The following is a 24,171-nucleotide window of genomic DNA, read 5'->3' on the forward strand; positions in this document are numbered from 1 at the left end:
TCTGAGCAAACAGCTTTATTACAGTAAGGAAGAAAGCTTTCCACATCTCAGACTCCACCTTCAGCTCCTCAAGTCCACACTTTCTCTTTGGAGAAAGGAGAGCAAACCTGAGCACTAGGCAACCCTGGGACAGGGAGACGTCCAGGCCCTTCACCAGCTCCGTTGCCCTTTTCTGGCCCCACTCCAGCCCCTCAATCATAGAATAGTAAGGGTTGGAAAGGATCTTAAAATCATCCAGTTTCAACCCCCCTGCCATGGGCAGGGACACCTCACACTAAACCATGTCACCCAAGGCTCTGTCCAACCCAGCCTTAATTACCACCAGGGATGGAGCATTCACAATTTCCCTGGGCAACCCATTCCAGTGCCTCACCACCCTCACAGTAAAGAACTTCCTCCTTATAACCATTGTTTATATCAGTGTCTCTTTTGTAGTGAGGGGCCCACAGCACACAGCCATATTCTCACAAGTGGAAGTCACCCCAGTATTTGGCTGCCAGCTGGGGAAGAGACTGGGTGATGGGAGATGTAAATCTAGCCCAGACCATCAAACAGTTTAATCCCCATGCTACCTGGAAATGGAAATGCTCAGTTTGCTGAACTGAGGCTCTATGGCAGGACCACAGTTGAAGACAATATTGCTGAAGATGAGGGAGGATTGAGGGAGGCAGGGTCCAACATGCTCTGGGGTTGTCACCTCATGAAGTCAATACAGAGATCAGTAGGCTTTCTAGCTGAAGCCTGGGACTCATAAGCAGAGCTGATACGTTCTTAGTGAACCACCTCAGGTTACATCTTGGCTCTAAATGAGCTTGAAAGATGGTATTTTACCAGCAAAAGAGCCTGCTGTGCTCCTCCTGAATGGAGAAAGGTGGTATGCAAAGGGGTTGGGGTCTGAGCCAAGAGAGGAGCAGAGAAATGATGGTGACATCTGGCACTTGGAGGCAACGCTGACCTCCACCTTCAGCAGCAACAACAAAAACAATACCTTGAGCCCTGTTGGACAAGGTCAAAAAGGGAAACAGCATGCTGGCCCCCATATTCAGCACCTCTGGAATGATATCCATTGTGCCAAAAGCCCAGGGAGCACAAAATAGCTCTGGGATTTTGTAGGCATGTCCTGGCAGGAGTTTTTCTTTTCCCTGACAGCTGAACTACTGCACAATTACTGGGTTTATGACATAGAAAAATTGATGACAAAGTCCTTCACTAAAGAGCATGTGATCAGCCTTTGTTTACCAGTGACAGAGGAAACAGCAGCTCCCCAGCATGTAAATTCCTGGCTGCTGGCAGGACAAGGACAATGGTGGCACATACCAGCTGCAGGTGCTGGAGCAGAGTCTGGCATGGTGGAAAGCAGAGACAAGCCCTGCAACGAGCTTCTGTATGCAGTCTGAAGCAGGGTCAGGGTGACTTGTCCTGCCTTACACCCTGCAGTTGACATCAAACTCTTAAGACTCTAAAGGAAACAGCCAAGGAGTCAGTGGTGGCTTATTCACCCACCAAGAGGAGGTGAGCATTGGGTTGTGTAACTCAATTCCTCCCATGAAACACATCCATCCATCCCTCAGATCCTAAGTGATACTTTAAGGTCTCACAAAAGTGTCGAAGTAGCTATAATCTCTTCTGGCTTTAAGCACTGTGTTCAGGCAAGTAGGACAGGCAACCTCATCCTCCTGCATTCCAGCTTTTCCCCTCAGCAGAAAGAGGGGCTCCATGTCAGCAAAACAGCATAGACTGCCCCTTTTTTTCTGGGGGAAGGAGAGGGGAGGGTGGATGCAGGCCTATTTCCATCCTAGGTCACTGTCATCTGTCACTGCATCTGTGTGAGACTTGTTGACCATCGCTCCTGCAGCTGGCGGGGAGCTCTCAGGCTGAGGGCACTCCCAGACCTCTGTGGTCATCATTCTTGCCATAATCTTCCTCCTCCTCCTCCTGCATATCTTGGTCACTCTCATCATCACTATCTACTGCGTTGTCCTCAATCACTTCAACTGTTTCTCTTGCTTCTGGATCCACACTGGTCTTAAACCACACAGCTTTGTAGCCATCATCTGCTATATTCCTGTCTGTCTTGAGGATAGACTTCACTTCCTTCTTAGGCTCAGTCTCTTCCACTTCTTCCTCTTTCTCTTCCTGGTCAAAGGTGATGGTGGAAGCTACAGAAGGCTTTGGGGGGCTGTTCATTTCTTCTGCATTGGAAGAGGGCAATGGAAATGCTGATTGCTTCAGTACATGTGTCATTGACCGAACACTGCCGTTCTCTGGTGTCTCATGCTGTTTGGTGCTCACATCTGAGAGTGAATCTTGCTTGTAGCCTTGGTTCTGGAAACCCCCAGCGATTTCCTTTGAGAACTACAGGAAGAGAGACACCTTGTGATTGTAGTGAAAGGAGAAGACACAGGGAAAGACTGAGTGGCTGAAATGACTGAGCAACTACTGCTTGGTTTGCAGTTAGACCTATTTGAAGCCTGGGAGAGATACAGCTCCTTAGAACAGCTATTTTCTACTGACTCCATTTCTGAATTATTTGTCAGATAAGCATGGGCATATTTTCCAGGAGGCCTGAGCACCAGCAATGTGTACTGAGTTGTACCCATCCACTTTGGGTATTGCCCTGGAGTGGGATTTAACTCAGTTAGAGTGAGGTATGAAGTATTCATCTGAGCTATGTGCTCTGGACTCATGCTGTAGTCAGTGGGGTCTAGGATCTTGACACTCCCATCCTAATGCAAAGACCAACCAGCATCTGGTCAGAGGAATTATCTCCTTAACTTCAAAGCAACCAGGTGCCATGGACTTGAGAGCGCTAAAAGGAAACAGATCAGCTACAGACAACTAAGTCCAGGTTTTAAGATAGGATATAAGGGGCCTTTATCTCTTTTGACCACAGAGGGAGGATGAACAGTGGTTCATGCCATAGACACATGTTTTTCAGAGACTGCCTCTGATGTGCCACATTCATCCTAGATTTTGTCCTCCATGGAGCTGTGGTCCTCACCTTCCCATGTCTGCTCATCATCTACCATACAGCTCCAGCCACCAGGGGCAGAAAAGAACAACAGCAAACATCACCAAAGCAATGCCACCTTTGCAAACAGTGTCTCAGGAGCATAGGAAACATGGACATATAGTATTTGGACAGCCCATCCCATCCTTAAAACCTCCTCAGATCCCACTTTGTAGCTCAAATTTAGGTACAAAAAGGCACTTACCTTTTTCCTTATCAGGTATTTGACTGGTTTTCTGTACTGTTTATATATCATCACTCCAAGGAAGACTAAGGCAAGTAATAGCAGTGCTGCTAATGTACCACCTAAGATAGCCATATCCTGGGCAGTGTATGCCTTATCAGAGGAGGTTACAGCTCCAGCTACAAGAAAAACAAAACAGTGTTACAAAGCCTAAAAATGGCACCTTTTTATGGAAGCACTTTTAACATAACAGTCCAATGCAGGAGAAGCTCCGACCAATTTTGGAAGGGCAAAGCAGCATCCTGCATTCCTGAATGTGGCAGGGATATATTTAATATCACAGAAAGCCATTTGTTTGCTGTCCTAAAAGCACAGGGTTTGTTTTTAAAGTCACCACCCACAGAATATTGTAACTTCCAGTTAAGTTACATGAAGTGGAAGTAGCATCCATTCACAGGACATGACTCTTCCCGCTGACTTAACCAACCTAATAGACATATGACAGTAGAAAGTCAGCAGATGTTACATGAAGTAAAGCTAGGTACACCTTTCACTTTCCCACCTCACCCATGTACACCAGAATGTAAAGTGAGGTTTATACACGTGTGAAAATGCCGAAGTTCCTTTAATCCAGAGCATCACCTCTGATACCGATGAGCACGTTAAAACAAGAAATAAAAAGGCATAAAACCCAGGAAAAGCTCTAGAAGGTCCCCAGGACAGGAAAGCCTTCCGTGCCTTTTTGCAGCTGTAGCAATATATAGCAGCCTTCTCAGGAGCAGCTTGTGCTTTCAGCCACCAGGCAGTGTAAGCAGATCTGTAGAGAGATCAACATTACAGCGGAAAGACAGTAACCTCCTCAGGGTTAAACAGCTTTGGTGGCGCTGGATTCTTCATATTTACATGTTCCAGCTTCACTTCGTAGTGTAAACGAGTCTCTAAAGTTTAATGATTAATGAATCACAGTTTTGTTCTCATGCTGGCCTGTTTGTGACAATGGACTTTGAATATTCCCTCCACATCTGACTGCACCCTCAGTTTATCTTTAATACAGTTGGTGACGGTTTAGGACCTAAGCTTCATCATACCTCCTGGGGAGCTCCACCACCCTTAACTCCTCCTGTGCTGTACAGCAGACACTGCCTCTGTGAGAGCTGGCTCACCTTGGGAATGCCTTACCTCGAGACCCATGTGAGCTTTGCTCTGGCAAACCAGAGGCCAACGTACAGTTACCACTTCCCAGAAGAAGAGTATATTAAAAACAACCCTAGTTTCTCCCTGGATATCAGGACACTTGGTAAAGCATTCTCCAACCTGTTGGATGCACATTCCTTATCACCACCTCTTAGTGTCCAGGGTTAAATATCCTGCAGATTTGCCAGGCAAACGGTGATCTCAGCTCAGCTTAGGCCACTCCTGGATGCTAACTATAGTATAAAGCACAATTCCTCTCAGACTCTGAGTTTTTCAGTGCAATTTCAATCTACTTTTTGCATAGTCATCAAATGTTGTATGATTTAAATAGGAAGAGCAACATTTATAAGTTGCATAGAGGTGTTGGTACATCTGTTGAGAGTGTTCTATCTCCATGTACTGACACTCAAACTGGGTGAGCTGAACTGCACCCTTAAATTGGTTTTAGGTGGTTTTTACACAGCCAGTGGTTTTAGCTGTGAAGTGACAGATTCACACCCAGGCATCCACATTTCTATCCTCCAGAAATCCCCATAATGGTGGTGATGAAAGAGTGATGTAATGGGAACACTCAACTGGGAACTTCAATCACACATGTTCATGTATAAAACAATGAAGTCTGGGCATTAAATGCCTGTCCTGATGAGCCAATATCATTCATTTTCACATCTTAATCCAAAGCAGTAGTTCAAATCTAACTAATTTATAAGACCTACGTAAGAACTATTTCTAAGAAGCTTGGAAGTGAGAAAAATTTTTACATCAACAAAGCCAAATGTTAGCTGGAGGGTTGTGTATGAAGCCTCATGTTTCTCCTGTTTCTCATGGGTCATCTTCTCCTGCTAAGACCTTAAAATCTTGGAGTATAAAACTTGACTTGACCTGAGCCTAGGCTCATGAGGAAGCCTGGCTTTGTGGGGTTGTGCCAGCTTCTGTCTGCTTTGTATAAATAGGAAATAACATTGCAGCTTTCTCTGGATTTGGCTAAAAAGGAGCAATGATGTACCAAGGTGTCAGGACAACCCTCCTTTGCCATGATTAGACATCCTGGGTTCTTTCTGACCCACAGAACAGCAGAAGGTAACCCCAGATTTAGCTTTAGAATAACAAGACATTACAATACACAGCACTACTTAAAGTCTCTGAAGGCTGTTTGAGGCATGTGGTGACAGCATTGTAAGGATGTTATTTTCTCTCACAACCACTGTAGAACCTCCTGTAAGTAGGGGGTTGGTCCCAGGCCAGGTCCACAGACTTCAGTGGGTGACCTGTCATTGCTGGTTTGCCCGCAGAAGAAAAGACTCACCAGTTATCTCCACAAAGCAGAAACCAAAGAGACACTCAACCTACCAGCAGCACGCATGACCTCCACCACAATCAGAGTGCTTGCCTCCTGCAGGCTCACCGTGTCTTTTCCAACAGCCTGTGTGAACATGGGAAAGAGAGAGCTTAGGGACTTTCTAGATCTCCAGCTCACTCCCAAGGTACACAGTGGGCCCTTTGTGGACAACATACCTTGTTTGTCTCCTCACCGCACTACCCCTCCCTTCCATGACCCCAGCAAGGTATGAAGAAAGCTGCCCTACCTCAATGGTTACAGTTTCTGGGGACTGCAGCACCACATTAGTCAGGATGAATCCGTCTTTGGTTGCAATGAAGTCAGTGCTGTTTTTTATGTAGTACTCAATATTTGGGTTGACTTTCTGAAAATCCAAAAGAATGAATGATTAAATCACAGTTTGTGCTTTGGGGGCATCTTCGTAACAGGCCTTTGCAGGACTTGTCAAACACACCTGAAGTACGAGGAAGGGTACAGAGCAGTAAATAAATCTGGACTGAGGAGGTGAGAAAGGCTGAACTCAAGTGTGTTCACTCTGGTGCTCAGAAGTCAAGAATGTATCCTCAAAGTGTTGCATCCAAAACAACCCAAGTCTCACCCAGCTTTTGGTGGAACTTTAGCATTTGCTCAAGCAAAACGTATCTGGGCATGGAACCTTGTAAATCTGATCAGTTCTGCCTTTACAACAGTGCCAAAGGGGGATGTACATGTAGAATAGACCTGTGCTGAGGGCTGCACAATTTCTTCCGTTGTGTCTAGGCTGTTACTCCTTTACTAAGCCTCAGTCATGTTATGGAAGCCTTTGCAGAAATAAAACCAGAACTTATTTCTTTACTCAGTGGAGTGGGAATGGCTGATCAGGAAGTCTCTCTTCCCTTCCCTTCTCCCAGTGCATTGCTCAAGAACGGCTCTCTCCAAAGGAGTCTTTACAGGGAGAAGGTTACAATTTCCAGCCCAGGACTGCAGGTTCTTCCTAGTCTGCTGTCTTTGGGCTGGCTCCTCCTCCCAAGCCAGTTCACAGGTAACTCTGTTTGACCTGGCAGGGAGGACACATCCTCCTGGGATCTTGCCACAAACTCTTCTAGGAAACACTTCACCCAGCACTCATTCAGACCTGGACCCATTCCCATTCATTGCCTAACCCTGGGCTTTACTCAGCATTCTGTTTTGCAGTGGATCAGCTGACCTACATAAATCTGGGGGTTTAGAACAGAGTACTCCAGCAGGTCCTCCACATTACATCACACCAGAAGCAGTTCTGATCCAGGTGGAATTTCCAGGGAAATGTAATACAGAACAAGAGAGGAAAAGATGTGTCTTCCTCTCCCACCTCCCCTTCCTCATGTTTTCTGATCCTATCCCTGAAGCAATGAGAATGAATGTGATGCATTTTCAGTTTCTTACATCAGGGAAGTCATCATCCATTGCTGTTATCATCAGGGGGCTTGAAGGATCACCAGCTTGGAAGACAAAGCTTCTCAGGGCCAGACCAACAAACACAGTCCCACTGTAGATCTTGTTCTCGAAGTATGGTGGATGCTCACTTTTATTGACGACCTTAATCTCTACACTGGCTACGGAATATTTCTGGATGTTGTTGACCTGGGTGGCCTGGAGAGAAAACGAGAGATGCTACCTGTTTCCTAGTAGTGATAAGAAATAAAACGATAGTCTTGATCTGAAGCCCATTGCAACCCATAGTGTTCTGCCCATCACTTTCCATGAGCTTTGAACCAGGCCTGTATAAAGAGTCTTATGGAGTCCTTGTGGTTGGTGTGTTGTGCACAGAGTTCTTTTCAGCTCACCCCTTTCCTCTTGAGCTGTAGCCAGAAGAGGAGCTTGTCTCTAGGGTTATGTTAACTACTGTAACAGAAGCTCCAGTCATTCCTAAAGAAAGCTTTCCAGTCATGCTCCTCCATACTTTCAGCTCAGCAGGATGTCCCTGTTCAATTAAATTTGCTTTGATGTATCACCCACACAGAGGGAAAATGCCTCTTAACTTCTACAGGAGGTTTGTAAGTTGGTGTAAGACTGGTCAAATGCTAGAGGCCCTTCCAAAGGAAAGGGTGTAATTGAATCATTATTAACAGCATTGACTCCTGTGATATCAAACTGCTGCCTCCTGGAAAGCCAGCTATGCTGGGCTCTTGGCTGCTGTGCCATCACACTTACCATGACCTGCAGGAGGAACCCATCTGGGGAAGTGACTGCTTTGTTCATAGTCAGATTCCCTGTGTCTGCATCCACTGAGAATACTTTGTCTGTATCCCCTAAAGAAAATGGAAAAACTATTCAGTCATTATATACCTTCATCAAGTGACCTGGAGCTCATGGACTTTGACCTCTTAATGACCATACCCCCAGGACATCATGCAGCTTTCCTGGCCTTGCTGCTCCAAGGGCTGAGACTGCTGGCCAGGGATTCAGAGGCACTCAACAGACAAAAAGCACTAAGGAGATGCATGTAAACCCAACCGGATGAGGCAGAACAGCAAAGCTTTGCCTTTCCAGGGCCTAGACCCAGCTATAGCCAGATTCAATTGTGCTAAATGCCCAGAGCCTCTGGTACAATTTGAGGACTGAAGCTCTCCAGTTCCCTAACCTGAACCCAAAACGCATTTCAAAGAGATAAGGAAAGAATTATTCCTATTTTAAAGGTGAGAAACCAAGCTACAGAGAATAGTTGGGTGGAGATTCGTCTCAAATAGCTCTAGGCATCTAAGGGGAAAACATCTCCTACCTGATCTTGTTACGTATATTGTGAAGAGAAAGCAGCATCTCAGTGCATGATGTATCCACCTTACTGTGAACACTGGCCTCAATGTGAGATGCATTTTCCTCTAGAAATGCTTATTTCTTTCTGACTACAAAAAAAAGCCTAGACACAGAAACCATCTTGTGTTGATGTAGGGGTACAAATTGCTTCCTACATCTCTAATCTGTGTTTGAATAATGAAAACATTGATGTTGGAGATACGTTAAAATAGAAGTAAAACTTTTAGCTCTCTTCCTCACTCTGAGACACTGTGGGTATGTTTAGACAGCCATGGAGGGGGTCTACTCTGGGCAGGTAACGTAGGGGGACACGAACAATGCAGTCTGAGGAAGGCAACAACTCCTACTCACCACCAACAATACTGTACACAATTCTTTCATTTATAGTGTAGTCAGGATCAATAGCATGGATAGGCCCAGGCTCCAGGATGAGTGGTTCTGTCTGCAACAAGGCAAAACATTACATACCTCACTGTAGCACCACAGCAGCACCCTCGAGCCCAGCATGACTCTGGTGGGTTTGTGTGGGCAGAATGGCATCTGTTGCTGGGAAAGGGCTGTAACTGGGCAAAAGGGAGGACAGCCCAGAGCAAAGGGGTTTCCAGCTCTTGACTCTCACTGTGATTTGCTGCAGGGACAGGGAGAAGCAGCGCTGCTTGCCGGGGCGGGGGGAACCTCCACTTCCCAGAATGAAGGCTCCCTGCCAGGCTGCATTGATGACTGAAGATCAGGATGAGCTCATGGAAGTTACTAGGAACTATCCACTGGGAACAGCATCTGGATACTGTTTGAGCATTAAGGATACATTTTGATCAGTGCTGCTTACCGACATCTCGGAGATATTGACCCTCCCAGTGTAGGGACTGCTGATGCAGATGTTGTTGTCCGTGTTAATGAAGGTACAGGGTTGGAACCAGGGTGGTTTGGTGTCTGACTGTTCAATAAGTATATTTATTGTTGCAGTAGCTGTGTTGGTGGCTTCGGAGGTGCCCACAGGCCTGTCCTGTACCCAAAGGCAAAGCAGATTCATGAGATGCCCAAAGAAGAGCCCACCTGCAAAAGCCAATGGCCCAGGGGGTTCTAGCTGTTGTAACTCCACTCTAAGGCTTAGCAGTTTAGTGAGATTAGCTAAAGCAGTGAATTATCTCATTCTGCTGATGAAGGTGGACTGAGTGCAAGTGTGTAGTTATGAAGGGTGGAAGGCTACTCCAAATTCACCACCCCAGTATGCACCTTCCCCCTGTCATCCCAGACATCTCCCATTCAGACTTCTCCTTCAGCTAAGGGCCACTGGGGCAAACAAGGCACTTTGTTCCTCCTGAAGAACTTACCTGTGCATACAGCAGCAATGTTGTCAGTTTAAATTTGTCATAGTCCAATGCTCTTCTTAAATAAATTTCTGGGTTATTAATTCCTTTTATGGCAAAATAACCTTCTGTGTCCTGGTGGGGGGAAAGGAAAATCCTTACTAGGAGACTGAGTCACGTACATGATCAAAACACTGCTCATTGCTGTCTTTGTCATCCCAGTCAGACCTTTAATCCTGAGGACCCAGGTGAGTGGACAGGGGCAGTGTGAGAATGCCAGATCCTGGCTTGTTATAGAATCACAGGATGGTTTGGGTTGGAAAGGACATAAAGATCACTCAGCTCCAACCCCTGCCACAGGCATGGACCCCTTCCACTAGAGCAGCTTGTTCCAAGCCCCTGTGTCCAACCTGGCCTTGAACACTGCCAGGGATGGGGCAGCCACAGCTTCTCTGGGCACCCTGTGACAGCGCCTCAGCACCCTCACATGCAAGAAATTCTGCTTTATATCTAACCTGAACTTCCCCTGTTTCAGTTGGAACCCATCACCCCTTGTCCTATCACTCTAGTCCCTGATGAAGAGTCCCTCTCCAGCATCCTTGTAGCCCCCTTCAGACAAAAGAAGCTGCTCTGAGGTCTCCAAGCAGCTTCTCTTCTCCAGACTGAACAGCCCCAATGTCTTCGGGCTGTCTTGTCAGAAAGGTTTGTTCACGCTCCTGTGAGTGCTCCTGTGAAAGCCCCCCTGCTTTGCCTGCCTTCCTGCTCAGCAGGCACTGGATAACATCTTTTACCTCATTTATTTCCTACACTCAACGTGTTGCCTTTGGTTTAGGTCCATGACAGCCAAGCAATCTCACATCCACGCACAAGACAGATCAAGGATGGCTCAGCCTCAGAGCTGACAAGATCAGTTGCCTTAGCCTAGAGCTTTAGAAGACACCGCAAAGGCAAATTGAGATAACATACATTGCATTTTACTTTAGAACGATCTGCACTTGTTTTGGTTCTCCTTTAACTTTATGTCTTGACTAGAATTACCAAGCGAACCTCAAAGAGCAGATAAACTCACTGAACCAGAACCAGTTAAAAGCAGCCTGCCTTTGGCTTTGCCAAAGGGTTTTTGTAGAATCTTCAGCAGCTCTATTTATCTCCACTTTGCATGGACACTGTTGGCAAACAGGACAAGGACTCCTCCTTTCCCTGTTCAACTCAGCACAACCCTCAACCCAGTGAGGTACAAAGGTCTCTACCCAACGTGTTTACAGAACATCCCAACAACACTTCCCTGGATGATATGGCTCAGGACATCCTAGACAAGAGCTGATTCTGTACAGTGGAATAAAAGTAGAAGCAGTAAAAGATTAATACCTGAAATATTGAATGCTCTCATCTGCTAACCAAACCAACCTTTTGAATGTTGTCAAAGCTGTCAGAGAACTAAATGCAATACAGTGACCTGAGCCTCTAAAGTTGGGCTCTTCTGAATTAAACACAAGGACTTCCCTAGAGCTACTGTTTTTTCCCATAGATTCTCACCTGCACTGTTGTTGTGAGTTCATAGAAGATGGTGTCCAGGTCAGCATCACTGGCAGTTAACTCCTCACGGGCTATAATGGTTGCATTCACTTTTGTATCCTGCAATAAAGTTGTTGTGGTTATTCTCTCTATGAAATGGGCTTAAGACTTCTCCCATCTAATGCTTCCTTAGCCCCACAGCACTGAGTTCCCTCTTCACTTCCATGCGATGCTTACCTCAGGAACAACTTGGGTGAGGTTGGTTTGCTTGAACACTGGGCTGTTGTCATTCTCATTGAGAATGGTCACCAGAATTTCCAAGGAATCACTCTGCAGAAAGGGTAAAATAAGAGTCAAAGACAAAAATAAGACTGTTGGGGTAGATACTGCTTTGAAGAGTGACCAGAGGGGATGGTGTAAGGGGCACATCTGGGGAAGGACTGAAGGGGGCTTGGGTTTGCAGCCAACCCACAGTGGGGGAAGAGAGGGAGGGAGCTTGTTCCCACCCTTTCCCCATTCATAGAATGGTTTGGCTTGGAAGGGACCTGAAAGCTCCTCCAGCTCCAATCCCTGCCATGGGCAGAGACACCTTCCACTGGAGCAGCTTGCTCCAAGCCCCTGTGTCCAACCTGGCCTTGAGCACTGCCAGGGATGGGGCAGCCACAGCTTCTCTGGGCACCCTGTGCCAGCACCTCAGCACCCTCCCAGGGAAGAGCTGCCTAAGAGCTCATCTCAGTCTCCCCTCTGGCAGATTAAAGCCGTTCCCCTTGCGCTATCACAGATCTTTGGGTGCTCTCTCTTTGACTGAGAGGGGTATGCCCACAAAGAAAAATACATCTCCTCATCCAGGCCTGTGGACTAGGAGGAGCAGAGGGAAGTACGTGTTGCCCTGCAGCACACCATAACAGCGCTGTGTGTTTGAAAGAGCACTCACCTGCACGTCAGAGTTCCAACAAATCAGGGTCACTATCAACACAGTGTTTTCCTGTATGTAAACACAAAACCGAGTCAGTATAGAAACAAGCCAAAATGTACTAACTCCTTCTAAAGTAAATGAGACAAGTACATGCATTGCTAGATCAGAAATGCTGCTGAGCTTTATCTTGTTCTCAAGACGATCTAACTTCCTCTTTCTTTCCTTTACAGCCATCCACCAGTGCTGGGATCCTGTTCATGATGAAGTCAAAGCAAACCTGTCTTCTCGCCTCTCCCCTGTGATTGCTGTAGCATCAGAAGAGCTATTGGCCATCTTCTAGGACTTCAGGTAAACCCAGAAATTTCTACTTGAATGAAACGGAACCGTCCCACGCACAACACAGTGGCACCTGCAGGCTGTTCACTCACACACATGTGGGGGTTTATATTGGGGGAAAGGCAGCTTAAAGATGCTTATGGCTGTGAACACAGCATTCCAGAAAGGTAAAATAATTTAGTAGCAACCTATCTGAATACACTGACCTTTTAAACTGCCTTTATGCTTCACCTAAGAGCACCTCACTGCTCAGAGCTGTTTTCTACAGGCACACAGGGACCATTTTATAGGAGTCCTGGAGAGCTCTGAACACTACAGTTGTCACATTTTTGGTTTTAAAACTTCCCCTTGCTTTAATTCAGACAGAGTCATTGAAGGAAGGTGACAGCAGGCACACCGTGCACCCCCCACTCCCTATACTCTGCTTGTGGAAGGGTGTCCTCCCAAGCAGTGAGCTCAAACTCAACTGATCCTTTAGAAATGGGTTATGAATCCCTGAATATCCAAGCCCCCACACTGAAACTTATTAAATCCCAGAATTACCCATCTCATCCTTATATCCTGTTAGCTAAAGGCTTACCTCATAGTCCACAGACTCAGTCAGCTGCAGCTCAGACCCCTGTATAGTGAAAAACTTGGCATCTTGGGAAGTAGGATCAATGGTCACAGTGAAGCCTGAATCCACATGGATAGTGGTCACCACATAGCCAGGAGAGTTATTTTCATAAACACTTGGTTCACTGTTACTAACAGAACACCCTGGAAAAACACACAAATGAGACAAAATTGCCTTAGTGACAGAGCTGGGTGAGACCTGGGGTCCCTCTGGTTCCTGTTGGGGAGAAGGTCATTGAACAAAGCTATCTCAGAGTGTAAAAATCTCCCCCTGTAGTGGTGCAACCTGCTGCCATGGGGTTATTCCTTTGTGGGCATGGACCTTCTGCAAGAGCTTACCTTGTTGCTGGGCTGAAATGTCTGTTATGAAAAGGAGCAGAAAGAGCACAGAAGTGAAGAGCCAGTAAGAAACAGCCATGTTGAGAAAAAACTCTCTCTGACGGAGCTAATCTTTCCACCCTGCTTCTCCCAGTGCATGAAGGCAAAAAGCATTGCCTGGCTGGTGTGGTCTGCTGCAGTTCAACCTTTGCCTCTTTGCCTCGTTGGATGACTTATTGAGAGCCATTTACCACTCATGGAACATGATGACGCATGGATTTCTATTTCTGTTGTGCTCCTGGGTCTTACCTGCCCCTAAACTCCTTGTAGCAACAGGATATGTTTGAAGCATTCCAGAATTTAGAGCCAAGCCCCCTGAGATAAAGGAGGACAAGGTCTGACTGTTAGAAAGGTCCCTGTATACTCCAGCCTCCTGCAGTAGGGAAGAAGTGGACAAACACACTTGTTTTCAGCTTGCTTGTGGTGTAAGAGGAGAAAGGATACAGCTGATCTCACTGCTCCCTTTAATATTCCCATTGATTTCAGAAAGTTCTCACATGCTGCATTTTAGCCAGATGGTCATTAGTGGCTTAACAAAATACAGGCTGTCAACACTCCTTCTGAAAGGTCTCTTTCCTATGGACCAAAATAGATAAATGTCAAGGTCCTTGAGAAGAGCATTTCAGCATCACAGTAAGGGAATGGATGCTTAGATGAACATTTGAGAGCAACTGGCTTCTTTGGAGGTGTCAGGTACATCATAAATGATGAAAACTAGTGGTGCAGGACAGATGAGCAGTTCTGCAATAGGCACACATTATTGCAGCTGAAGATGCCATATTTCAGAGCTGCTCTTCAAAATCTCTGTGTATCTATGTTGAATAGTTCTCAGTACATTTCTCAGTTCACAGAAACTGAACATGACCCAGCTTCAGTGTGTGCTTGAGCTCAGAACCCCCCAGTGTGCTGGCCTGCACCCCCACAGCATAAGCAGCAGCTCAAAGGAGGTGATCCCACTGCTCTATTCTGCTCTCATGAGATCCCACTTGCAGCACTGAGTGCAGTTCTGGTGTCCTCAACATAAGAAGTTCATGGAGCTGTTGGAAGAATACCAAAGGAGACCACGAGGATGCTCAGGGGCTGGAGCAACTCCCGTATGGAGACAGGCTGAGAACATTGGGGCTGTTCAGCCTGGAGAAGAGAAGGCTGCGTGGAGACCTCAGAGCAGCTTCCAGTATCTGAAGGGGGGCTACAAGGGTGCTGGGGAGGGAGTCTTCATCAGGGACTGGAGCGATAGGACAAGGGGTGATGGGTTTAGACTGAAACAGGGGAAGTTCAGGTTAGATAAAAAGCAGAAGTTCTTCCTTGTGAGGGTGCTGAGGCACTGGCACAGGTTGCCCAGAGAAGCTGTGGCTGCCCCATCCCTGGCAGTGTTCAAGGCCAGGTTGGATGGGGCTTGGAGCAAGCTGCTCTAGTGGAAGGTATCCCTGCCCATGGCACTGTTCATCAGGGACTGTAGTGATGGAGAAGGGGTGATGGGTTCAACCTGAAACAGGGGAAATGAGGTTAAATGTAAGGCAGTTGTTCCCTGTGAGGGTGCTGAGGTGCTGGCACAGGGTGCCCAGAGAAGCTGTGGCTGCCCCATTCCTGGCAGTGTTCAAGGCCAGGATAGATGGGGCTTGGAGCAAACTGCTTCAGCGTAAGACATCCCTGCCCGTGGCAGGGGGTTGGAACTGGATGATCTTACAGTCCTTTCCAACCCAAAACATTCTGTGATTCTATACATTTCTTTGCAGCAAACTCTAATTTCTGCTAAATGGAGATACTAGCCTCTTTGTATGGTTGGGTTGTGGGCAGTCTTGACTCCCAGACCTGGAATGTATGGCCAGAGACTCCAGCTGATCCCAACATGGTTTATGTGGGGAAAGCCTGGCAAAATACCTCTTCCCTCATATCCCACATTCCTAATGGCCCAACATCAAACCCTTGTGCCTGTTTCCCAAAGAACAGCCAAAGCACAGGTGTAGCTGACAAATCTTTATTTGACTTCAGAAGCAGGCAGATGCTACCACAGAGTGCAAGCCATGTGCTTCATTCAGGCTCCATCTACTGACAGCACTTCACACTGACATCTATTGCACTCATAATCAAAGAGGTTTTACTAGGATTTGGCTGCTTTCCAGATTATTTATTTCTTTATTTACTTGCTGATCTCCAGGGTTTTTCCTAAGCAAATCCAGTAGCTTCCCTGTTTATTTCAAGGCTATATACATGAAAAGCTGCCTCCTTGGCTGTCTCTTTTCCTTCACCTTCAGTCGAAACTCTCTGTGTCTTCCTTCATGTCTGCAGCCAGATGCTTAAAGATGGGGCAAATGTACTGGCTGGTAACTGCAGCAGCTTCCCTGGCATCATCCTCTGAGCGGCTGTTGGAAGGGAACAGATGAGAGACAGGTTGTTATTTCTGGGGGGCACAGGCAGCATGAGGTGTGACAAGGCCACCTTGTCATGTTCAAAGATGACTCCAAGCAGCAGATGTATGATAGAAGGACCCTGATCATGGTTGCCTGCACCCAGACACCCTACAAATGCACAGGTTGGTGTTCCCATCCCCATTTTTGTGGGCAACATGGACAAGAGGTACTAAGGGCCAGCTTATTCCTCCTAATTTTAATGATTTCACGGTGAGATATCTCATTGAAAGTGGTTTGTCACTAGGAAGAGACAATGTCCGGATGCTGGGACAGCCTATCCTGAGGTGTTTGAATCAATAGGTGAATGAAGTCAGGGTAGGGAAGGCTTTCCATTTTAACTGCTATATCAGGTTTCCTAATGCGATGAACAATTGTTTCAATCCAGGATTATTAGAAAAAGATACTATTTTATTTCCCTAGGCTTATTATTGTTAATAACTGACTTTTATATGGCACTGTAACTCTCCATGCCAGCTTTGCTTTAGGGAACGCAAAACTGAGTGCCAGCCGTGTTTGGCACATAGAAATAGAGGTTACCATGAAACTAGGCATAGTAATCAATTGAGGTTGCACAGAGCCACATGTCACCTTGCAGTTCAACTACAGCATTTGCTTCTCTAGCTCTGCAAACCACCCACCCTGGGAGTGTGGTTGTGGGCAGAGTGACAGGAGGGACAAAACTGTGTGATAGAGGCTGCAATTCAGCAATGGCAGTTCTTCAGACCGTGCCTCACAAGGTGGTGGGGAATGAGGCAGAAGTGATTTTAAAATATGGACAATTTAATAAATCTTCCACCTTTACCCTTTTTGAAGATATTTTGGAGGATATTTTTAAAGATATTTTTTAGTTGGAGCAAGTCCAGAGGAGGCCACGAGGATGATCAGGGGCTGGAGCACTTCCCGTATGGAGCCAGGCTGAGAACATTGGAGCTGTTCAGTCTGGAAAAGAGAAGCTGCTTGGAGACCTCAGAGCAGCTTCCAGTGTCTGCAGGGGGCTACAAGGATGCTGGAGAGGGAGTCTTCATCAGGGACTGGAGCGATAGGACAAGGGGTGATTGGTTCCAACTGAAACAGGGGAAGTTCAGGTTGGATATAAGGCAGAAGTTCTTCCGTGTGAGGGTGCTGAGGCGCTGGCACAGGGTGCCCAGAGAAGCTGTGGCTGCCCCATCCCTGGCAGTGTTCAAGGCCAGGTTGGACACAAGGGCTTGGAGCAAGCTGCTCCAGTGGAAGGTGTCCCTGCCCGTGGCAGGGGGTTGGAAGCAGATGAACTTACGGTCCTTTCCAATCCAAACCATTCTATGATTCTATGATATCAGCTGAACCCTTTGAATCATTAACATCAGATTTCTGTGCTTGGGGCAACACCTGGGCTTTTACAAGTTACTAGAAGTCTTCTTTCTGCCTTAATACTGTGATGAGCAGGGCCGCAGAAGTGACAAACCTGTCCCACCTACCTGGTGTTTAGAAAACTCTGGTACAACCTCATAAAGCACAGTTCCTCATGGTTGTTTTCATCTTCTCTCTCCTGTACATACGTGTTGACTGGGCCTGGAGGGCTGGTTTAGATAAAGAAAATCATTAATCACAGAATCACAGAATGGTTTGGGTTGGAAAGTACCTTTATAACCTCCAGTTCCAAACCCCTGCCATGTGCAGGGCCACCTCACACTAGACCATGCAGTGTAAGCAGCACAGCTGTAAAGCAGCACTGCTATGGAAGGCAGGTTCACCCCACAGCACCCCACTGATGGTCCCGTCTCTATTAATCTGCTGTCACCAGAGCTGTGCAGGAAGAAAAAGAAGTGTCCTCTTCAAATCAGGTTTCTGGCTTGCAAAGGGACAAGGTTTAATATGGACTTGCTCTCTCTTTCATTACCCAGGACTGGCATGTCCTTCCACCCATGGCTGTACCGAAGGAAGTGATCCTGCCCCTCTACTCTGCTCTTGTGAGACCTCACCTGGAGCATTGTGTGCAGTTCTGGTGTCCTCAACATAAAAAGGACATGGAACTGCTGGAACAAGTCCAGAGAAGGGCCACGAGGATGATCAGGGGACTGGAGCACCTCCCGTATGAAGACAGGCTGAGGAAGTTGGGGCTGTTCAGCCTGGAGAAGAGAAGGCTGCGTGGAGACCTCAGAGCAGCCTTCCAGTGTCTGAAGGGGGCCTATAGGGATGCTGAGGAGGGACTCTTCATCAGGGACTGTAGTGACAGGACAAGGGGTAATGGGTTAAAACTTAAACAGAGGAAATTTAGATTGATTATGAGGAGGAAGTTCTTTCCTGTTAGGGTGGTGAGGCACTGGAATGGGTTGCCCAGGGAGGCTGTGAGTGCTCCATCCCTGGCAGTGTTCAAGGCCAGGCTGGATGAAGCCTTGGGTGGGATGGTTTAGTGTGAGGTGTCCCTGCCCATGTCAGGGGGGTTGGAACTGCATGATCTTAAGGTCCTTTCCAACCCTAACTATTCTATGATTCTACCTTTTGCAAGCTCTTGGAAATGAAAACTCTCCTGCATCTGCCAGGACTTTGTTAGGGGTCAGAAAATATCAGAGCACACAGAACAGATGGGAAGGAATCAATGTGCTGTCTGTGCCCTGAAGAAAAGACCAGGCTTGAAGGAAACCTCTGTATGAAATATTGACCCTTCATAACATACCAGCATCAAGGGCAGCAGCAGCCGTGGGTTGTATCACAGTGCCCCACATATTATAACTGGTGATGTGTTCATATACGTGGCTTCACTGGGAGCTCGTGTGCCTGTATCACAGCTGGATGAAAGGCCCCATATTTGCCATATGTATAGGATTATGTCTAAAGCCTGCCCAGTTTGGCAGTCAGAGCCATACGTGGGAACTGTGTTCAGTTCTGGGCCCCTCACTACAAGAGAAACATTGAGGTGCTGGAGCGGGGCCAGAGAAGGGCAATGGAGCTGGTGCAGGGCCTGAGCACAAGTGTGATGGGGAACGGCTGAGGGACCTGGGGGGTTCAGATGGAGAAGAGAAGGCTCGGGGGGACCTGATGGCTCCCTACAAGTGGAGGATGGAGCCAGGAGGGGCTGGGCTCTGCTCCCAAGGAACATGGGATGGGACAAGAGGAAACGGCCTCAAGATGTACCAGGGGAGGTTTAGATGGAGATTAGGAACATGGCTCAAGCTCCTTACCATTCCCAGGAAGCAGAGCTCTTACCTGCGCTTGCGGCCCATCAGGTTTTGGATGAATTTCTGGACCTGAGCATTTCCTCTCATCTTGCTGTACTCACTGGTGAAGAGTCCATCTGAGTGCCTCTGGGACCTGGGAACATGCAGTAGAACGCCTGTTCCTCCCAGCCATGTGATGTGGGACTCACCACAAGACACAGGAATTTCTCTCTTCCCAACATCATGGTCTCCTGCATCCCCCCCCTTTTCCTCTCCTGTATCATCTTGAACATCTTCTGGATGAGGACAGTGCTCACACTGGCTCTGGAGCTGGAGACAGCTCATCTCCATGGACACCACCCTCATTGCTGGGATCACATCTCCCTCTGGAGACTTCTAGGGCCCAGGAGGGTGGTTTTGGCTGGTCCTTACCTCTCCTTGAGGCCCATCAGGTGCTTGACCAGCTGCTGCACAAAGGCATTGCCATTCATCTTGCTGAGCTCACTGTGGAAGAGCCCATCAGCATGCCTTTCAGTCCTGGGGAGGAAGTCAGGAGAGGAAGAATGGTGAAAAGGAATGGTTTTAGGACCAGAGAATGAGATTTAAACTGTACCCTCAAGGAAACAGGGTTCCAAGAATTTGGAAAGAATTTGGCAAAGCTTCACACACAGAAAAAAGAGGCAAATCTTATAGGAACTCATCTTTGTTCATCATCACACAGAGAAACTACGTGTACTTGCTTCTTTCTGATGTGATCACCTTACCATAAGGATATAGGAATGAGAGGTTAATGCTGATTCAGCACAAAAGAGCAGAACAGGAGACTGGAGAAGTAAGAAATTAAACACCCAGATACCTGGTTGAGGAACAGGTAGATAACAGTGGTGGTACCAAAGGCCAGCACCAGCAATGATTGAGTGACAAGGCATTAAAAACTGTGCTCAAAGGCCCTGGTTGTGGCCATGGGGGGAGCCTCAGCTCTGTTCTCTTCCAGCCCAGCTCTTTTAGTCCTCTGTGCTTTAACCGTCCCTGCATAGGAGGGAGGAGGGACAACCCTGCCAGGTCTTACCCAGGACTGTGAAGTGGTGAGCTGACAAGACTGATTATTTTTAGTTATGTTTTATAGCACTAAGCTATTTGAAGCAGAAACTTCCCCCTTCATCAGCCTGTCTAAGTACCTGGCAGGAAAACAGGCTCAAAAGTGTCTCTTTTACTGTAGTTCGGTCTGTTTGGGGGCCTGATTTTCTCTCCCAAACAAATCAAGGTTTCTGTTCTCAAGCAAGACAAAATGTTCACAACATTTGCCTCATTCAACTAAACCAATTTAGGCAGGAAAATGCCCAACATCCAAGCAGATGCAAGTTGCGGAGGGAAAATAAAAGACTGACTTTATAGCTCACAGGCTCTTTGAACAACAAGCCATGGAGAAAAGGAAGCAGAGGCGCAGGGAATGCTTACCTCTCTCGGGATGGAAAAGATGCTGAGAAGTGTGATAGCACAATCATAGGAATAATCAGTTGCCACAGACCAGTCGTCAGGGAAACCATGTTCTCTCCTGAATTAAAGCACAGGCTTTTATGAGCAGTAGAAATGACCTTGCTCTTTGTCTGGTAGAGGCCACATGCCAGACAGAAGACCTGGCTCTATAAATAACACCACTATATATTAGGCAGAAATTCCTGCCAGGAAAAGTTGTATTATTTAAAATACAAAAAAGAGCAGTTCCTATCATTCAGGTTGTCAGCTCATTGGAAGTTGGTTGTAGCTGTTTTCCCACCACTGTGCAGTCCTGGAGCACAGGTCTGAGGGTGCCTCTGGGACATGATGGACGTGCTGGAGTTCTGCTGTGAGTCAGTATAATATGTATCGAATATACAGGGAGGTATCATGTAAATTAATCCATCAGCAGCACAACACCATGGAGTAAACCCCATTCTACTACAAGTCTCTGAGAGCTGAGCCTTCAGGGAGAGGACTTAAGAGCCCCCACATCCCACACAGTTATTAATATACCTGGAGGATGCTCAGGAGAAACCTATTTGGGATTTTTCAGACCAAACCAAATGGCATGTACCGACTCAAAGTTCATGTCCACACAGGGGAAAGGAAGAGCTCTGTGTGCCAATATCTGCCTGTGCTCTGATCTTTCAAGAAGGAGAAGAAAAATAACCACATTTACAGTAGCAGCAGAACCTCCTATTTTGATTCCTTACTGAAATAAAAAGAAAAGCCAATTTTGTTCATCACAAGCCATTGCATGGTTTTCCCTTTTATTTCCAGGTTCTTTTTGCAGCCTTATGCCTGCAGAGATGGGGCTGTGCCTTTGTGGGTGCTCACATTTCCCCAGGAATTACTCAGGAACCATATCTGTAATGTGTAATACTCCTGCTTTCCTCCTGCACAGTAGCAAACCTTCCCTTCTATCCCTGTCCTGGAAACCCTCACATAGCACTTGCTAACCCCAAAGTCCTCTCACTTTGGTTTTACTTTAGTCTGAAACTAGACAGTAAAAAGAGCATTAAAGAACTGTCAAAGTTCCCTGAACAGTTTCTAGCCACCCTTCTGGGATGTTTACTACTCTAGGCATGAGAAGAGGCTTTCTACAGAAATATATTTGCTGTAAGCCACAGCACAAGTACTTACTGGGGGTCACAGAGCACACAGGTGAGAGGGGTTGCATGATTAAGGAGCCATAAGCTTTATCTCACACACACTTGTGATGCTCTAGTGTTGTGTTTTCCTGCCTGATTTGGCTTTGAGGAGGGTGGAATCAGTAAAACAAGAAGGACACTTCAAAGTTTCTTATTGAAGTCCAAACAAACCAGGCTCCACAGCTCTGCTTCCCAGCTGAGGGATGAGAAAGGGCCAAGAACAGCCACTGAAACCAGAGAACACCATCCTTCAGGGGTGAAACCTGGATTCTGAGCCTTGCTCCCCAGCCAGGATCTCACCACAACAGTTTGGCTTTCCCTGTGCCAACCATGGGCTGGCATTTGTCTTAGAGCACCACATTTAAGAGCCCATTTTAAACCCCAACCCTAACTCTAGAGTTTCCTCTCTCTTCATAACCTTCGTAGCTGCTAATCAAGTAGATTAACTTTCCTTTTCCTTTTCGCTAACTTTGACTTCCCTGTGTAGATCACGCTTGCTGAAATTGCTAGGAGCAGTAATGGCTGCTGGGGAGGAATTCCTCCTGTGTGTCAATTCATCAATACAGTGATGTATTGCATTGGGGTTTAAATCAGTCAGAGCCCAGGGAGGAGGTAGATCTTCAGTGTCTTCACAGTAGAGCTGTTTAAACCTTCTTAAGATACTTCAGAGCTTTCCATTGCCCTCCCCAGTGATGCTGGCTTTCAGTAAATGCAAACTCCGTAGCTAGCTGGGACTTTAGCTGAGAGAAGTGTTCACCAAAACAGCCTAGGACCATGGAGCATCCCAGATCTTCCCAGCAGACAAATCCTAGAGTTGAAATGTCAGATGGCACCCAAAGGCTTTGCTGAATCACGGTTTCATCACCCTGCAGGAGCCGTACTGCTAGGAGAGCTTCCAAACAGGCTGGCACACAGCCATTTGAGCACCTTCTTGCTCCTGCCCATCTGCTGTACTCTATCTAAAACTAAAGACCATGTATTTCTGGAAGCCATCTCGTCCAGCTGCTCTTTGGGCCCTGTTCTTTCCTCTGCCTGCTCTAGAGGAGGAAAACCCCCCTGCTCCAAAGGAGGAAAACCAGCACTGCGGTTCAAGAGATGGATATCCTCATGGCAATGGCTCAGCAAAGCATCACAGGGGCCTGAAACCCACCACCCGAAAACTGAAAGAGGGGACAATGCCACGGGGCCAGCCTGACAGAGTCAGCACCATGGTACTCACCACCCCTTGGTCACCCTGGGCTCTCTGCTGTCTCACTGCAACGATGCTCCACTGGCCCACTCCTCTCCATGGCCCCCTATAAATGTGCAGCCCTTATCAGAAGCAATTATTTGGGTAAAGATATGAATATGAGTAATTGTGATTAACAGCAAATAACCCAGTTCTGCTGATGGGCAAGAATTCCTGCTTCTGTCTCTAGTGACAGTAATTCCTTGGGCAAACATCCCTGTATGGATTGATTCATTATGATTGTCATCATTATCTCTCCTCCTGACTTTAATTACCTCTTGATAGCAGCTTAATCTGCCATTCCTTTTTAATCCTGACTTGCCTTTTGTTTGCAGCTGCCAGGAACTGTTGGTGAGTGCATGTGTGTACTGGGATTTGCCTAAACAACGGGTCATGTTTTAGGGCAAACACTGACCAGTGGGATAAGGGCTGACTTCTGCAGGAAGGGACACCACCTTCTCAGACTGTGTTTTCACAGCCGCATCTGGGCTGTATCATAGCCTGTGTCACAGCTTCAAGAAAAGAAGCATATTTATATATGCATAGGAAACATCTGGGATAAATTCCCTGCTTTTCCCAGGGTTTGAAGATGGTTGCATTCAAATACTAAAGGTGGCATGAAAATGGAGAGAGAAAACAGGATTACGACCTTTCTCTCTTTCTTTATGTTGTATAAAGTAGCATGAAAGGATTAATGATTATAAATAAATCTTCTTATCTTCCAGCTGGAAAAACAGGAGCTATACTACACCACTTCTTGTCTACTTGCCTTGTTTTCTTTAGAAAGGCAGAGGGCATCCCCACGGCTGGAAAGCTGGGAAGGATCTGATTTTCCCTGTCACCTTTCCCTTGGAAGAATAACCCATACCCTGCTGAGCACCAATCCTCAGCACCACTGCCTGTGGCTGCAGGCTGCAGCCAGGCCCCTGCAAAAGGGAGGGGAAGAAACAGCAGGGACATTCCAGATCCCATTCCAGGACTGCAATATGGAGAGGTGACATGGCCACCGCTGGGACTGGGAAGCCCATTTCCTCCTTCAGACAGTGCAGGTCAGTCCAGGCATTTCCCAGCCATCTCTCTCTCCTTTCTGCAAGGACTGGTTTCCTCAGCTGCCTTTGTGCTGCCGTTCCTCTCTGGGATCCTGGCCCTGCTTTGGGAGCCCCCAGTGACGTGGTGAC

The 24,171-nt window shown here is 47.0% G+C and overlaps 2 protein-coding genes and 1 long non-coding RNA gene across 8 annotated transcripts in view; 1 reads left to right on the forward strand and 2 right to left on the reverse strand.

Moving 5' to 3' along the window:
* On the reverse strand, positions 1-13,924 carry CDHR5 (cadherin related family member 5). Of its 2 annotated transcripts, none has more exons than XM_065686382.1 (14): positions 13,819-13,924; positions 13,157-13,335; positions 12,259-12,309; positions 11,562-11,654; positions 11,346-11,444; positions 9,834-9,944; positions 9,329-9,505; positions 8,854-8,944; positions 7,900-7,997; positions 7,132-7,338; positions 5,975-6,091; positions 5,739-5,811; positions 3,216-3,373; positions 1-2,355 (listed from the first exon to the last, which is right to left on the reverse strand). In XM_065686382.1, exons 1-14 carry the CDS (start codon positions 13,859-13,861, stop codon positions 1,870-1,872), a joined length of 1,983 nt encoding a protein of 660 aa, XP_065542454.1. In that variant the 5' UTR covers positions 13,862-13,924; the 3' UTR covers positions 1-1,869. The 2 variants fall into 2 exon arrangements, with proteins under 2 accessions (XP_065542454.1, XP_065542453.1); XM_065686381.1 differs by lacking the exon at positions 13,819-13,924 and adding an exon at positions 13,531-13,730.
* The window catches only part of LOC136017784 (uncharacterized), an 18,165-nt gene continuing 6,413 nt past the window's right edge, over positions 12,420-24,171 (forward strand). For 2 of the 3 annotated variants that reach the window (XR_010614079.1, XR_010614080.1), the window contains exons 1-2: positions 12,420-12,588; positions 23,719-24,042. This is a non-coding gene — a long non-coding RNA (uncharacterized LOC136017784). Of the gene's footprint in view, positions 12,589-22,447; positions 22,977-23,718; positions 24,043-24,171 lie in introns of those variants that run through there. The other variant, XR_010614081.1, reaches the window with a different exon arrangement.
* Positions 15,579-23,219, reverse strand: SCT (secretin). 3 transcript variants are annotated; one of them, XM_065686385.1, is made up of 6 exons: positions 22,985-23,219; positions 20,573-20,669; positions 19,547-19,651; positions 19,164-19,268; positions 17,435-17,536; positions 15,579-15,932 (listed from the first exon to the last, which is right to left on the reverse strand). In XM_065686385.1, the coding sequence occupies exons 2-6, from the start codon at positions 20,659-20,661 to the stop codon at positions 15,821-15,823; spliced, it is 513 nt and encodes a 170-aa protein (XP_065542457.1). In that variant the 5' UTR covers positions 20,662-20,669; positions 22,985-23,219; the 3' UTR covers positions 15,579-15,820. The 3 variants fall into 3 exon arrangements, with proteins under 3 accessions (XP_065542457.1, XP_065542459.1, XP_065542458.1); XM_065686387.1 differs by lacking the exon at positions 17,435-17,536; XM_065686386.1 differs by lacking the exon at positions 22,985-23,219 and having other exon boundaries at positions 20,573-20,828.

The sequence above is a fragment of the Lathamus discolor genome, chromosome 6 (genome assembly GCF_037157495.1).
Source record: "Lathamus discolor isolate bLatDis1 chromosome 6, bLatDis1.hap1, whole genome shotgun sequence".
Lineage (NCBI taxonomy): Eukaryota > Metazoa > Chordata > Aves > Psittaciformes > Psittacidae > Lathamus > Lathamus discolor.

Bases quoted from the DNA above. Each gene is read 5' to 3' on its own strand.
- CDHR5 (XM_065686381.1), bottom strand. From the start codon at position 13,609: ATGGCTGTTTCTTACTGGCTCTTCACTTCTGTGCTCTTTCTGCTCCTT. The intron at 7,998-8,853 runs GTGAGTAGGAGT...CATTTTCTTTAG, and splicing joins TGTGTACAGTATTGTTGGTG to GGGATACAGACAAAGTATTC. The intron at 7,339-7,899 runs GTAAGTGTGATG...TTTTCTCTCCAG, and splicing joins GGTTCCTCCTGCAGGTCATG to GCCACCCAGGTCAACAACAT.
- SCT (XM_065686385.1), bottom strand. From the start codon at position 20,661: ATGGTTTCCCTGACGACTGGTCTGTGGCAACTGATTATTCCTATGATT. The intron at 19,269-19,546 runs GTAAGGACCAGC...GCATGTTCCCAG, and splicing joins CTGATGGGCCTCAAGGAGAG to GTCCCAGAGGCACTCAGATG. The intron at 15,933-17,434 runs GTAGGTGGGACA...CCCTTCCAACAG, and splicing joins CAGAGTTTTCTAAACACCAG to CCGCTCAGAGGATGATGCCA.